Genomic DNA, 14,325 nt, shown 5'->3' on the forward strand with positions numbered 1-14,325 from the left:
ATATAATGCACAATTTCAAGCTGGGAATCTGGAAGGATGATAGCATCATCAAAGAAGGAATTGAACACACAAGTTCTGCAGCTTACGCATTCTGCATTTGAGATTATGGTTGGACGTTCGGTGGTCGTGACCACTGGGCACGTAGATGTGCAAGATTGGAACTGGGGAGGGGGATGAGGAGGACAGATGGGGAATTGTGTGCATGGATGTCACAGTGAAGCAATGGAGATGGACGGATGAGCTCTATAAGATAAACAGTGTAGTAAAAGGATCGTAGAAAGGCCTGTGGCGGTCACCTCCAGAAATATCCATTTCCATGTATGAAACAGGAAAAAGGAGCTGTCGAAAGATGTAGAAAGAGTAGTCGAAGAGCTCAGAGAAGAACCAGGAAACAACAAAGTGAAAGCCAAGGGTGGGCAGAGGGGGGAAGGAAAAGGTGGTCTCTAGAGCCAAATAATGTGGAAGGTTCAAAGAAAATGTAGGCAGATAAAGGGCCACCGATAGAAATTCTTAATGACCAGGTTTCGGAGACTTTCAGCAGCATGTGTGGTAGACTCATTGGAGACAGTGAGAATAAATTATGATTAAAAAGGTCAGCAGGGAAAGAAAAGAGAAACAGAAAGTTAACAAAAGTTTCCCAAAGTTCAAGTTACGGGATTTTTTTTTTTTTTAATGATGTAAGATAGCAGTGACTTTTTATAAGGAGTCAGTGGAGAGGACAAGATTGAAGAAACATGGGCCGGGATAGACTTGGGAACGAAGGGCTGAGGTGGTGACCAGGATGGTGGAAGGCACAAGGGGCACTATTTGGCTGTGGCAGAGGTAGCCCTGAGTTGGAAGGCAAGAGACCTGTGTGCTTGGCTTGCCTTGGCTAGGCCACTTGGCACTTGTGAGATCTTGGCAGAGGAGTTTGGGCTTTCTTCTGTAGATTCCGTGTTCTCTTCTCAAATCTGAGGTTTCAGGGTGAACATCTAGGTTTTAAGTTTTCTGATTCAGGAATACATAAGAGCAAATGAAGAAAAGTGAGTGTGGAGATGTTTCATATATTCGGATGTATCACACGTATAGGGAGAGGGAAGATGGGGAAGTTTAACTCCCTCGGCCTTGATCTAGAGGCCAACTGCTCCCTCCTGGTGGGGTTGGAGGATATAAGTTATTTATTTATACCCGTCTTTATGTTTAGTAATTACTTGGCACCCTACCAGGTCTCCCTCTACCAGGCAATCGATGACGCAGTAGAGACGGCTCAGAGGTCTGGGTGTGAGTTGTAGTGGCATTACTTACATGTTTTCCGTGTGGTCAAAGTTAGTCCTACAATCACTCTGAGCTTCACATTCTAGAAAGGAAGGATGCAACCTCTCACAGCTGTTGTGAGAAAGAGCTTTGCAGACCGGCTCGCGGTGCAGGAATGTTACCAGATTTGCCTATTGTGAATTTCCCCTTCCGATCCCATCGTGGGAGTACCGAGGGGTGCCAGTAGTTGTCATAATAGAACGAATAGTAGCTAACATTTATATGTGGGGCTTACTGTATGTGAGGCACTCTTCAGAATTTTGTGTCATTTAGGCCTGATGACAACCCTGTGAAGTAATACAATCCTTCCCGTATTATAGAGAAAGAAACTGGGGCATGGAGATATTAAATATGCCCCAAATCACATAGCCAGTGAGTGGAGAAGCCAGAGTGCAAAGCGAGGCGGTTTGGCTCCTGAGCCATGCTCGTGAGTGCCCTGATGTAACTTCGTCTTGTTGGTTAAGATAAATGAGCTAGAATTAAGTTGCCATCGATTTTTATGAATGTTTAACGACAGGATTGCTTGAATTGGGAAGTAGCAACTCAGTTTAATGGTAAATCTGGTCAGATTAGAGTAGTAGACAACACAATTCTGTCTTAAAAGGAGTGTCTTGCTTAAATGAAAAATGTTAGTTAACGGTTCTCTTTAAATCTAAAGACAGTTTGATTTTTATTTTTTCAGGAACACAAAGAGGGGCAGCTTACATCCATGCCCCGAGAGGTTTGTAGATCATTTGTGAAAATTATAGCAGAAGTCCTTGGATCTCCTCCAGATTTGGAATTATTGACAATTATCTTCAATTTCCTTTTAGCAGTTCACCCTCCTACTAATACTTACGTTTGTCACAACCCCACAAACTTCTACTTTTCTTTACACATAGGTAGGTATAATCATTTTTATTAGATTTTGGCTATCTTCGTTTTTGTTCTTTTAATTCCCACTCAATTCACATTTGTTTGATATTCATTAAATGGCTCCTATGTGCTAGAACTGCCCTAATTACACACTGGGATTGGGACAGGGCATAGGCCATGGAATGAACCAGACATGGTCTCTGCCTTCAGAGAGCTTCAGTGCCAAGAAGAGAGAGGAGACAAATAACTCAAATAACTATAGAAAAAACAATATATGGTAAGTACCTAATAGATACAAAAGAAGGACTAATTCAATTTTAAAGGAGTGAGGGTTTCATCACGCAGCTGTGGAGAGAGAAGATTTAATAGATTCTATATCTGACATGGACACTGACAAATTTAGGTACAGTTTGACAGGTATATTGGAGAATTAGCATTCCAGGTGAAGAGAATGACTTAAAGGGAGAAAAAATAGAGAAAATAAAGAATAATGAATTTTACCTAAATATGCAGGATCTATAAAGGATTAGTGAGAAATAATACCATAAATATAGCTTGGGGGAAAAAAAGGCAGGGGGCGCCTAGGTGCCTCAGTCGGTTAAGTGTCTGACTTTGGCTCATGTTATGATCTCATAGTTCGTGGGTTTGAGCCCCGTATCAGGCTCTGTGCTGACAGCTCAAAGCCTGGAGCTTGCTTCAGATTCTGTGTCTCCTTCTCTCTCCTCCTCCCCCACTCACACTTTCTCTCTCTCTCTCTCTCTCTCTCTCTCAAAAATAAATAAATGTGTGTGTGTATATATATATATATATATATATATATATATATATATATATATATATATATATATATATATATATAGTTTGGGACCACCATTTATTTATTTTGCCCTGTGAGGCCATATTAAAAGGGTCCTTGAATGAAATGCCAAAGAATTTGAACTTATATTCTATTTAGGGGTGACTGAAGGGTTTTGTTTTGTTGTGTCTATTTGTTTTGAGCAAAAAAAATATGATGTAAGTAAATTACTACAATAAGATCCAGGAAAGATAAACTACCGACATAGAAGTGAGTTTGAAGCCCTGAGAATAGACGACAGCACTGAATGAAAGTGTAGACACAGAGAAGGAAGAAGGAAGCTAAGGACAGAATGATAAAAAAGAGTAATTAGTAGAAGAGAAGGATGGGATAATCAGAGTTTTAAAAGAACCAGGAAAATGTAATGCAGCAAGAAAGCAAGCGAGAACGTACCTATGAGAAAACTAGATAGGACGTTTAGCATGGAAACTGGTGGTAAAACAGGCATTTAGGAATGTAATAAATGAATAAAATGATTCAACAGCAGTAAAAATCCAAATGAAATTAAACGACGTGACTTTGTGTTAGGTTCAGCACACAATTTAGTGAGCAAAGCACTGTCAAGATTCTGGAAACAGGGTAGTTGCAAAGATGAGTAAGATATGGTCCAGTCCCATAGGAAGCTTCCAGGCTAGTTGAGGGGAAAGAGCCATAAACAAGTAGTTAGTTACATTGTGTGGAAATGGATATAAATATTTTGTTTTCTCATAGTGTAGGGCATAGTGAGGAGATGTTTCCTGGAGGAGATGATGTCTTCTCTGAGTCCTAAAGGTTGAGTAGGAGTTGAAGGGAAGGGACTTCCAGACGAAGCAAATGGCTCGATTGGGAGCTGTGAGAAATCGGTGCTGCCGAAGTGTAATGGGAGAAACAAGGCTGGCAGGGGGTCTAGAGTAAGGGGTCTGGAGACAGATTGTGAAGATTCGCATAGACGAGAAGCTTGGACTTTACGTAGAGTGGTAAGGAGGCAACAGAGAGCCACTGGAAGGTTCTAGGCAGGAGTTGACATCTGACGGAATTCTGATTGCTATGAGGATTTGAGGGTGACCAGATGTCCATCATGAATACCATTTAGAAGTCTACAACAGGACTCCAGGTGAGAGGCTTAAGTGCCTGAATTATAGCATTATGATAGGGACGAGGAGAGTTCAAGAACAGAATCATGTAGAACCTGGGGACTGAATTGCTGTGGATAAAGACAAGGTAGTGGTCAAGGGGGGCTCCGGGCTTATACTTGAGAAATGGGTACTTCTGCCAAATGAACCAGAGAACAAAACAGGAGGACTGAATTTAGGACAGAAAGAGGATTCAGATTTAGATTTGTTGCATTTGTGGTGCATTCAATAAATCGAGCAGTTGAGTTCATGCGTATGAAGCTCAGAAAGGAAGATTAAGCTGGAGGTATCAATTTTGAGTCATATTGGACATTGAAGGGGATATTTAAAACTGCAGGACATAGCGCTTTCCTCAAGGAGTAAAGTTAGCTATTAAAATATAAAAGTAACTGTAAGTGTAGTTGGAATTCAAAGAAAATACAAGTTAATGTGGCAAATAATAGTCAAAAAATCTACACGTAATAAGAACTATAGCGTGTACTTACATATCAAATGTGCGTTAGTATAAGCTATGCCATATTTTTCACTTTGAACGTCTTTTTGTAAAAATGTATATTGAACGATTTGCTTTTAAAGTTGTATTTTTGTTTCATCCTTTAAAAAAATTTTACTGTTTCAAAAATTTGTTTTGATTCCAGATGGCAAGATCTTTCAGGAGAAAGTACAGTCAATCATGTACCTGAGACATTCTAGCAGTGGAGGAAAGTCTGTTACTAGTCCTGGATTTATGGTAATAAGCCCATCTGGTTTTACTGCTTCGCCCCCTGAAGGTAACTATAACAATAATGAAAGTGTAACCCTTCCTGGTTTAGCTGAGTATTTGTAGGTAAATAAATTTTGCATGTGTAACAGTATGATATACTGACATTCAGACCAAATAAATGGAAGGTTAGACTTAAAAATTGTAGAATATATGTAAGGAATCCATTTCACTACTCTCTGGGATCAGGGCTCACACTCAGTATAACCAGAGATACTGCAGAAAACTTAGGAAACAGATGAGGCTTGTGCTGTCTTGTTCTGGAATTCTCTGTTTCCTTTTATCATAGTCATTCGTCTTTCATTAAGCTTCTGATTTATTTTCCCATTTTCTTCAAAAACTGTTTGGCTTACTCTCTCCCTTCTCCCTAAACATCGTTTTAGACGATTTCACTCGCCCCGTAATGGCCACCTGGTGCTCCAACCTCTCGCCCCTTGACCCTGGGTACCTTTCCTTCTCCTTCATCCACCATATGCATGCCTCTGTCTTGGACTTCATCAAGAACACCTCCCACCTCTGAAACGCCAGGATCCCACTGTCTGACAATAACCTCCTCTCTGGTTTCTTTATCACCATCCCGTGTTCCCTTCTGCCTATTTTCCCTATCCAGCCTACATCTCATTAGCCAGTCATTTCCTGGACACAGTCTTCAGCTCCCTCGTCCCCTTGGCCTTTTGGCATTCTTGACCTACAAACCCCAGCCTTGCTTCCATCTAACCATCCCCATACTGCTGAAAGCTGCTAGAGAGAATCCCTGTCTTTACAAGGGTCTCCAACTGTAGCTGGCCTTTTAATGCTGCCCTGTAGTTTTTCAATAAGTTCAAAATCAATTCCCTCTTCTCTTTCCATAGCAAGTCTATTCAAGTCTTTAAGCTTAAATCTTTAAGACAGTACTTTTCTGTCTTCCTAATTCACTCTTAACAGACTACCTCATCTCTAATAGAGAAAACAGTAGGTAGGTACGTGTTTCCTAGTTGCCAACCGGCTGTATATCTTTTCCTTTTCTGACAGCTGGTCTCTTCTAGCCTGAGACATTGCCCTTATTGTCTGCCCAACCTGTCTTATCTTTGGCTCTAGTATAAATTAATCAGTAGTGCAAGTTAGGTAGAGATAAGAATAGATAGGACGGGATATATATATATAGCTATTAATTTCCAGTTTTGCTTCTCTCCCAAAGTGTTTCAGTTATTTGCTAGCACATTTTATGCCCTTTTATTATAGTATTTTAAGGCTGTGTTTTAACTAGTTTTATTTGGAATTTTATAGGAAATGTACATTTTCAAATACAATCATGCCCCCATTTTTTCCACATCCTTTGAACAGAATCTTTTGGCAGCCTTAGCCCTCCAGCCAAAATGTAGAAATAATTAGGAAAAACTTCGGAGCTATAGAACTATTATTGCCAAAAGGCCTGTGCTCTAAAACAGTTCACCCAGTGCCTGTTTACTCTATATCAGTGCTTCTCAAGTTTTAGCATGAAAAAAAAAAAAAAATGACCAGAGAAGTTGTTCAAACACAGATCTTTGGGCCCTCCTTCATGCATTCTGATTCAGTAGATCTAGGGTGAGCCTAAAGAGTATGCATTTCTAACAATCGCGCAGGTAGTGCTGATCTCCGTGCTGCTAGCCCACAAACCACACCTTGAACAGCACTCGCTTTACCACCGTGCACTGAGAATGGCAGTGATTTTTCTTGTCTCCCTGGACATGGAGTACTAGAAGCAGCAAACTGGACAGCTATCACAGGAAGACAAAGCGCCATTGCTTCTCATGAAGAAGTGACTACGGAAATGGATGAGAGACAAAACGGTCTAGGGCCATTTGGTCTAGTAGTAATAACAGCAAGCATGGGTATTATTCCCTTTATTGAGCACCTGCTGTATGCCAGACACTATGCTGGGAGCATCACAAATATGATCTCACTTAATCCTTAAAGCAGCCTTGCAAAGAAGATATTCTGAACCCTCCTTTTACATTTGTAAAAACGAATACCCAAATAATTAAATGATGTACTTAAAAGACCACCTAACTCACAGAACCATCACTTGAATCCAGTTCTATCTTGTTGCAAAGCCCACACTTTCACACCATATCAAACTGCATCCTAGTGACTGCTAGCCTGAGGCAAATTAAGTTTCACTTAATTTCACGACAGTAGAGCCATTAATCCTAATGACTTTGCATCATTCAGTCAACACTGTATTTTGTTAAGGAGACAGGAAAAGACATACGTTTTTGGGAGATTTTAATAAAAAGTAGTTAAAAGAAAAAATAGTTGGGGCACTTAAGAATTTTAAGCAGTAATGGGGTTCCGTTGGTTAAGCATCTGACTTCAGCTCAGGTCCTGATCTCACAGTTTGTGAGTTCAAGCCCCGCGTCAGACTTTCTGCTCTCTATGCACAGCCCGCTTCGGATCCTCTATCTCCCTCTCTTTCTGCCCCCCCCTGCTCACATGCACACGCTCTCTCTCTCTCAAAAATAAGTAAACTTTTTTTTTTAAAAAGAATGTTAAGCAGTAGTTAACGTTAACCTGCGTGGATTCTTTAGCATCGCTAGATAAGTGGGTTACTGCTGTGGTTGTGACTGACAGTGCAGGACACAAGTGGTCCCACTTAGTAGATTTTTAACGAGTGTTTTTCTGTCTACTCTCTCCAGGAAACAATTCCTCCAGGATTATCCCACAACGGACGATCGCCAACATTCTGCGTTCTAGAAGCCTACCAGCATTTCCTACTGCTTCACCTCAAATGCAACCACAAAAACTGAATGGAAGTTTGGGTTGTAGTATTGACGCGTTACAAAATATTGCAGATGATTACATTGCTTCCCAAGCAGAGAAACTGAATTCTCTGGTGAGTTCCGGGACACTGAAGAAAGACAAAGAGGATGCATTCATCAGTAGCTGTGAGTCCGCAAAAACTGTGTGTGAAACGGAACCTGCCCTTTCCGCCCGCGCCTCTGTCAATGGTGTCCCAAAAGGAACCTTGGAATTTCTGGGGGTCAGAGTAGATCACAAAGAGTTGGGAGCAGAACCCAAATCAGAAGATGACGAGTCCTACCCACGCCGCCCTGATCACCTGAAGGGACTGGCCTCATTCCAGCAGAGCCACAGCACTGTCGCAAGCCTGGGGCTGGCTTTTCCTTCACACAACGGATCCGCAGCCGTTGGACGCTGGCCGAGTCTCCTTGACAGGAACCCGGATGACTGGGAAAACTTCGCCTTTTCTCTCAGTTACGAGCCGAACTCCAGCCGCACTGCAAGTACTCACAGGTACTCACTGCTTTCGCATGCTCCCCCCGCCCCCACTTTTTCTTTCGCTCTTCTTTGAAGGATGTCTACCCTTCTGGAAATGTCTTACATCACTTCTCATATACAACATGTATATTCATAGCAAACAGAAAGGTACCTTTTTCTTTAGTCTAATACTAAATAATATTGAATTCCATGTTTTACCAAAGGCTAAACCATAAATGGCTCCTAAAGAAAAAGTGCCTTGTGGTTTACATTTAGAGAAAAACTCCTCAGGGAAACTATAAGATTTATAGCAGCCAGTGGCAACACCCGGTAAGAGTCTCCCCGGTGGTGGGGATGCTTCTCCTGTGCTGTGCAGTACAGGGGCCACCAGCCACATGTGCCTGTTGAGCCCTCGAAACGTGGCTAGTGTGACCAAAGAGCCAAATTGTTTATGTCATTCTAGATAGTTTCCCTTGCGCAAGCGGCTGGTGACCACCACCCTCTTGCACATCATAGCTGTGGAATAGAATGGTGTTTAGTGGACCCTGTGCCTAAAGTAGATCGGTGAGAAATAAAATGGTAACAAGTGATGGCAAGGTTGTTAGTCACAGGTCAACATTTTTTTTTAATTGTGTGACCTTTGGTTTCACATGTTGAAATTACTACTGCTCCTCACAGTTCTTAAGGAAATCACCGTGTGCTTTTCTTCCTGATACTGTGTTCACGAGACTTCTGGGGTCTCTGTTTTAGCGTAACGGAAGACTGTCTGGTACCTATCTGCTGTGGATTATACGAGCTCCTCAGTGGAGTCCTTCTCATCCTGCCTGATGTTATGCTTCCAGATGTGATGGACAAGCTCATCCAGGCAGACACGCTTTTAGTCCTCGTGAACCACCCATCACCTGCTATACAACAAGGAGTTATTAAAGTAAGGGCCAGTTCTAGATGCGTTGTTTTAATTCAGAAAAATAAATGTACGTTTGATTTAAAACTTGAATGTATCTGTTAAAGTAGACCTAAAACTTTAGTCTAAGGAAGAATGAACTGATACACAGCTGACCCTTGAACAACACAGCTTTGAATTGCGTGGGTCCACTTATATGCGGACTTTTTTTTTTTATAAGTACAATACGGTACTGTAAATATATTTTTTCTTCCTTATGATTTTCTTAATAACACTTTCTTTTCTCTAGCTTAGTTTATTGTAAGAATACAGTATAGAATACATACAACATACAGGATGTGTGTTACTCAACTGTTTCTGTTGTCAGGAAGGCTTCGGGTTACCAGTAAGCTACTCGTAGTTAAGTTTTGGGGGAGTCAAGTAATAGGCAGATTTACAACTGTGGGGGGGGGGGCTGGCACCTCTAACCCTCATGTTGTTCAAGGGTCAACCGTAGTTGGTTCCTTCTTTCTCATATTTTTATATGAATTATCATGCAATTTTAAGCTCTCCTCCATATATGGATTCATATCAATACGTTTTTTAAGTCTACCAATTATAAGGAACACATAGTTCATTGGAAACCTTCCCTGCAGTGTAGTATCAAATCTTAAACATCTACTTCAGGTTTTAGCTCAGGTGTCACTTTTACGGAGACCTGATCACCTTTCCGAACAGCTTCCCTCTAGCACCCTACTCCTCATTTATCCTATCATAGCATCCTCGTTTTGTCTTGTAATTATCTTTTTAGTTGACCTGTGTGCTTGATCTTTCAGTCTCCCACACTGGAGTCTCCGCTCCATGAGGGCGGGCAGCTTGTGTCTAGTATATACTAGGGACTAAGCGTAGTGTCGAATGAATAAGCGTTTCATATGAATGCTTTCCGTTAGAAAACAGGCCAGTATTGTAAGGGTCTTGTAACGATTCTCATTTTCTTTAGTTCGTCTGATGTAGGATGTTTTTTAATCACTTGCAATTCAACCCAGTATTTTTTGAGCTTCCATCCCAGGTACAAGACACTGGGCTAGTTGCTAAGTGGATACAAGGTGGAATGATAGAAGCCCCGCATTCAACGAGCTTATAGTCCAGTGAGGGAGAGAGACATAGACCCCACTAAGTAAAACGTAAAGACTTCTGGTGATGAGTGCTTCAACGGAACATTAATACAGAAGAATGGGAGCGTGGGAAAAGCAGTTAATTGTGATGGGGGGAACCAGAGAAGGATCCGTACAAAAAGTGTATCTTGTATTGTGCTATAAACTCAGAAAGCTTTTTAAGTAGGGCAGCAAGCAGATGTGTGTTTGGGGAAGAACAGTCAGTCTGTCACCACTGTGAGGGAGTGATCGCAGGGGAGAGAGACGTGGAAGTGTTCTGTTTAGCAGGCTTGCACCGTAGTCCAGGGGAGAATGATGAGTTCCTGATTCGGGCAAGCGGCAAGTCAGAGCACACCCAGATTTGAGAGGCATTCGCTGCAATGAGTGATCACACGTAAGGAATCAGGACCGGAGGAGCCACCGATAAAATTAGCCGTGAAATCTAGGAGCGTGGCACTGCTGTGTGCTCTCAGACGGGAACCACGAAAGACATGAGTGTGGAAAGAAAATAAGTAATTGAGTTTTACACATGTTGCACTTAAGATGCTAGGGAAGGGTGGAGATAGGGCTCTGTGCTCAGGATGGAATCCATCCGGAAGTCTGGAAGTCGAAGTCTAGGAGAGATACATACGTGCACGCACACACACACGTGTGGAGAGAGAGGATAGTACAGGGCTCGCCGATTTGTTTCCTTCAGAATAAAGCACAGCTTTTGTACTTCTACTCGACTAAGGTTACCAATCTACCAGGTGTCAATGCTCAACTAAAATGTTCGTTTCCCCATAACGAAAGTATTAAGGTCTCCAAGATAAAGTCAGCGTGAGCACTCCAAACTAGTCAGAAACAAGGATTATTTTTGGTTTGCTATGGAGGTGGCATTGTTTTTTAGCTTTCTGTGCTCTATACATATGAAATTAAATAACAACTTACAAGTATTGTCTGATCTGTGTACATTATATAAAATTTTAGTGCATTATGTAAATTGTCTTAATTTTTTTTTCTTAGCTATTAGATGCATATTTTAATAGAGCTTCTAAGGAACAAAAAGATAAATTCCTAAAGAACCGTGGCTTCTCCTTGCTAGCCAACCAGTTGTATCTTCACCGGGGAACTCAGGAATTGTTAGAATGCTTCATTGAAATGTTCTTTGGTCGACGTATTGGCCTTGATGAAGAGTAAGTGGCTTCTTCCCTCCACCGTCATTGGGGATCTTTTGTCTTAAAAATAAAATTTGTTAAGTGGACTCTTAACAAAGTTATTTGGTCATTTTTAGAAAAAATCCTCTAAAAGTACTTCCAGGTGAATCAATTTTTTATTTTCCATGTGGTATTGTTTCTAACTTCTGCCTTTGTATTTCATTCACTAGTTACAAACTAGAAACCAGTGCTTCATCAAAGGAAAGCAGGTGATCGTTTAGGATTTGACATGTAGTGTTAACACGAGGAGGGTAACTGAAAAGAAGGTGGCTCCCATTGTCCCAGCAGTAGATCACATGACTGATTGTCCCAGCAGTAGATCACATGACTGATCCTTAGAGAGGCTTCCCCCGTCCCTCAGCCTCCGGGTCATCTGGGAGAAGAGTCATCCCTCACCTGGAATTCCTGGTTGGGCCACAAGTGCAACTGTTATCCCCGTCTGTGTTCAAGCAGTGACAAATGTGTGTCTCCTCGTTATTAGGTGTCTTCTGCTTATTAAGTAGACTGACTCAGACCTTGAGGAGTTTACTGGTTGCAGTAATGATAACAGTACTTTCATCTGCATACAGCTTTTAGCTCTGTCAAAGCAATTCTGCAGTATTTCATTTGATTGTCACAAGAGCTTTGAGAAGAAAGTAGGGCAGATGTCACCACACGTATTTGACAGTTAAGGAAAATAAGGTACAAAATGCTTACATTTCCTTCCATCACAGAGGCAAATAGTCTCGGGACAGGAACTCAGGATTCGTTCCTTTCACCAGAACTCTTTTTACTAGTTCACTGTCTCTCGGATACTATCATCATCATCATCATCATTATTATTGTATGTTAATGGAATAGTATATAATTATTATATAAATTATGTATGTTGTATGTTATCATGATTATGCTAGTAATTGTATGCTAGTTTATTGTTAATAGTTTTATTAATAGTCAATTAACAATAACTTCCTGTGCACTTGTTATATAGACCCCTGAAGTAGGGTTCTTTTGGACACATAAGGGGCCTGTGGACAAATTAAAGCAAGTCAATTAAAAACCATGAAATTGTGAGGCATCTGGCTCTTGATTTCGTCTCAGGTCACGATCTCACGGTTCGTGGGATCAAGCCCCACACTGGGCTCTGCGCTGACGGCTCGGAACCTGCTTGGGATTTTCTCTCTCCCTATTTCTCTGCTCCTCCCCCGCTTACACACGCACTCGCTCGCTCTTGCTCTCTCTCTCTCTCAAAATAAATAAGCTTAAAAATTTTAAAAACCATGAAATTGTATCATATTTCATTTGAATGTTGTATATTTACAAACTTGGGACAGACTTCTAGCAATGCTTGTATTTTATTGGAGAGGTCAGTGATCTTACAGGTTGAGATTCCTTTCTCTCCACGTTTATTTTTTATAGCGTCAAAATCAAGTTAACAGAATGACCCACACTGCAATCCTTTTTCCTTGTTTAGTGGTTAATTGCTTCTAACGTGCTCTTGATTGTGTGTTCTTTCTCGCAGATTTGATCTGGAAGATGTGAAAAACATGGGACTGTTTCAGAAGTGGTCTGTCATTCCTGTTCTGGGACTAATAGAGACCTCTCTATATGACAACATGCTCTTGCATAGTGCTCTCCTACTGCTTCTCCAAATATTAAATTCTTGTTCTAAGGTAGCAGATATGTTATTGGATAATGGTCTACTGTACGTGTTATGTAATACAGTAGCAGCCCTGAATGGATTAGAAGAAAAGTAAGTTTTAAATCATTATTTAAAACTTCATCATCTGAGGGGCGCCTGGGTGGCCCTGTCAATTAAGCATCCGATATGGGCTCGGGTCATAATCCCAGGGTCATGGAATCAAGCCCTGTGTTGACTCCCCACTGGGCGTGGAGCCTCTTAAGATTCTCTGTCTTCCCGCCACCCTGCCCTTCCCCCATTTGCGCTCAGTCTCTCTCTCAAAAAACTAAAACAAAAATAAAAACAAAACTGTGTCATCTGACAAATACTTTAGAAAGGAAAGACTTTAGTAATAGGTTACATTAAAGCATCCGATTTTTCAAAACACTTTCAAAGAATATCCTTCCATGGGGCGCCTGGGTGGCTCAGTCGGTTAAGCGGCCGACTTCGGCTCAGGTCATGATCTCGCGGTCCGTGAGTTCGAGCCCCGCATCGGGCTCTGTGCTGACAGCTCAGAGCCTGGAGCCTGTTTCAGATTCTGTGTCTCCCTCTCTCTGACCCTCCCCCGTTCATGCTTTGTCTCTCTCTGTCTCAAAAATAAATAAACGTTAAAAAAAATTAAAAAAAAAAAAAAGAATATCCTTCCTACCAAACTAATTAGATTGGATTAATTAAATTGTATTTGGAGGGGGCATATTTTCTATCATTTTCAACAAGTTTACTGAAAAGGAAGATGTGTATATGGCCTACTTTTAGGTGTTTAGAACCTGAAGGCAAGTTGAATAAATTTAACTGTATTTAAATAGATTTACCACGCTTCCACAATGGTCTTATAAAAGTTATTATCCCCAGAAGGAATAGGAAATTGAGGACTGGAGAGAGAGAGAAAGAGAGAGAGCCTTGTTGAAGATCACATAGCTAGTGGGTAGCACAGGGTTTAAAACTGAACCTGTCTCCCTTCAAACACTTATGTTTTGAACTGTGATGCTCTCCTACTTTCTACTACCATAAATTAATTTCTCATTTCCAGAAGTACATTGGCAAATGGCTGCCTACCAAATTGATTAACAGCCTTAAAAAATATGTGAGGAGATTATATTTCTACTTGGATTTTGTGCCTTTGGTTTCTGCATTTATGATGTACAGCATACCATTTTTATTAGCGTAATGTTAAAATATAAATCTCCAGAAGCACATTACTGTACATTAAGGCATTAAATATTATCTATAATTTTTAAGAGAAGGCAGACAGTAACCTTTAAGAGAAGGCAGAAGCCAGGGAGGCTCTCTGAGTACAAGAGAGACTCCTTGTACTGAGTTCC

At 41.1% G+C, this 14,325-nt stretch overlaps 1 protein-coding gene across 7 annotated transcripts in view; it reads left to right on the forward strand.

The window, feature by feature from the left end:
- The window catches only part of LYST (lysosomal trafficking regulator), a 243,766-nt gene that overhangs the window by 149,276 nt on the left and 80,165 nt on the right, over window positions 1-14,325 (forward strand). For all 7 annotated transcript variants that reach the window (XM_042961056.1, XM_042961055.1, XM_042961058.1 and 4 more), the window contains 6 exons: window positions 1,976-2,174; window positions 4,755-4,886; window positions 7,531-8,146; window positions 8,861-9,038; window positions 11,153-11,322; window positions 12,845-13,075. In XM_042961056.1, coding sequence (XP_042816990.1) covers window positions 1,976-2,174; window positions 4,755-4,886; window positions 7,531-8,146; window positions 8,861-9,038; window positions 11,153-11,322; window positions 12,845-13,075 — 1,526 coding nt within the window. The remainder of the gene's footprint in view (window positions 1-1,975; window positions 2,175-4,754; window positions 4,887-7,530; window positions 8,147-8,860; window positions 9,039-11,152; window positions 11,323-12,844; window positions 13,076-14,325) is intronic.

The sequence above is a fragment of the Panthera tigris genome, chromosome D2, assembly GCF_018350195.1.
Source record: "Panthera tigris isolate Pti1 chromosome D2, P.tigris_Pti1_mat1.1, whole genome shotgun sequence".
Taxonomy (NCBI): domain Eukaryota; kingdom Metazoa; phylum Chordata; class Mammalia; order Carnivora; family Felidae; genus Panthera; species Panthera tigris.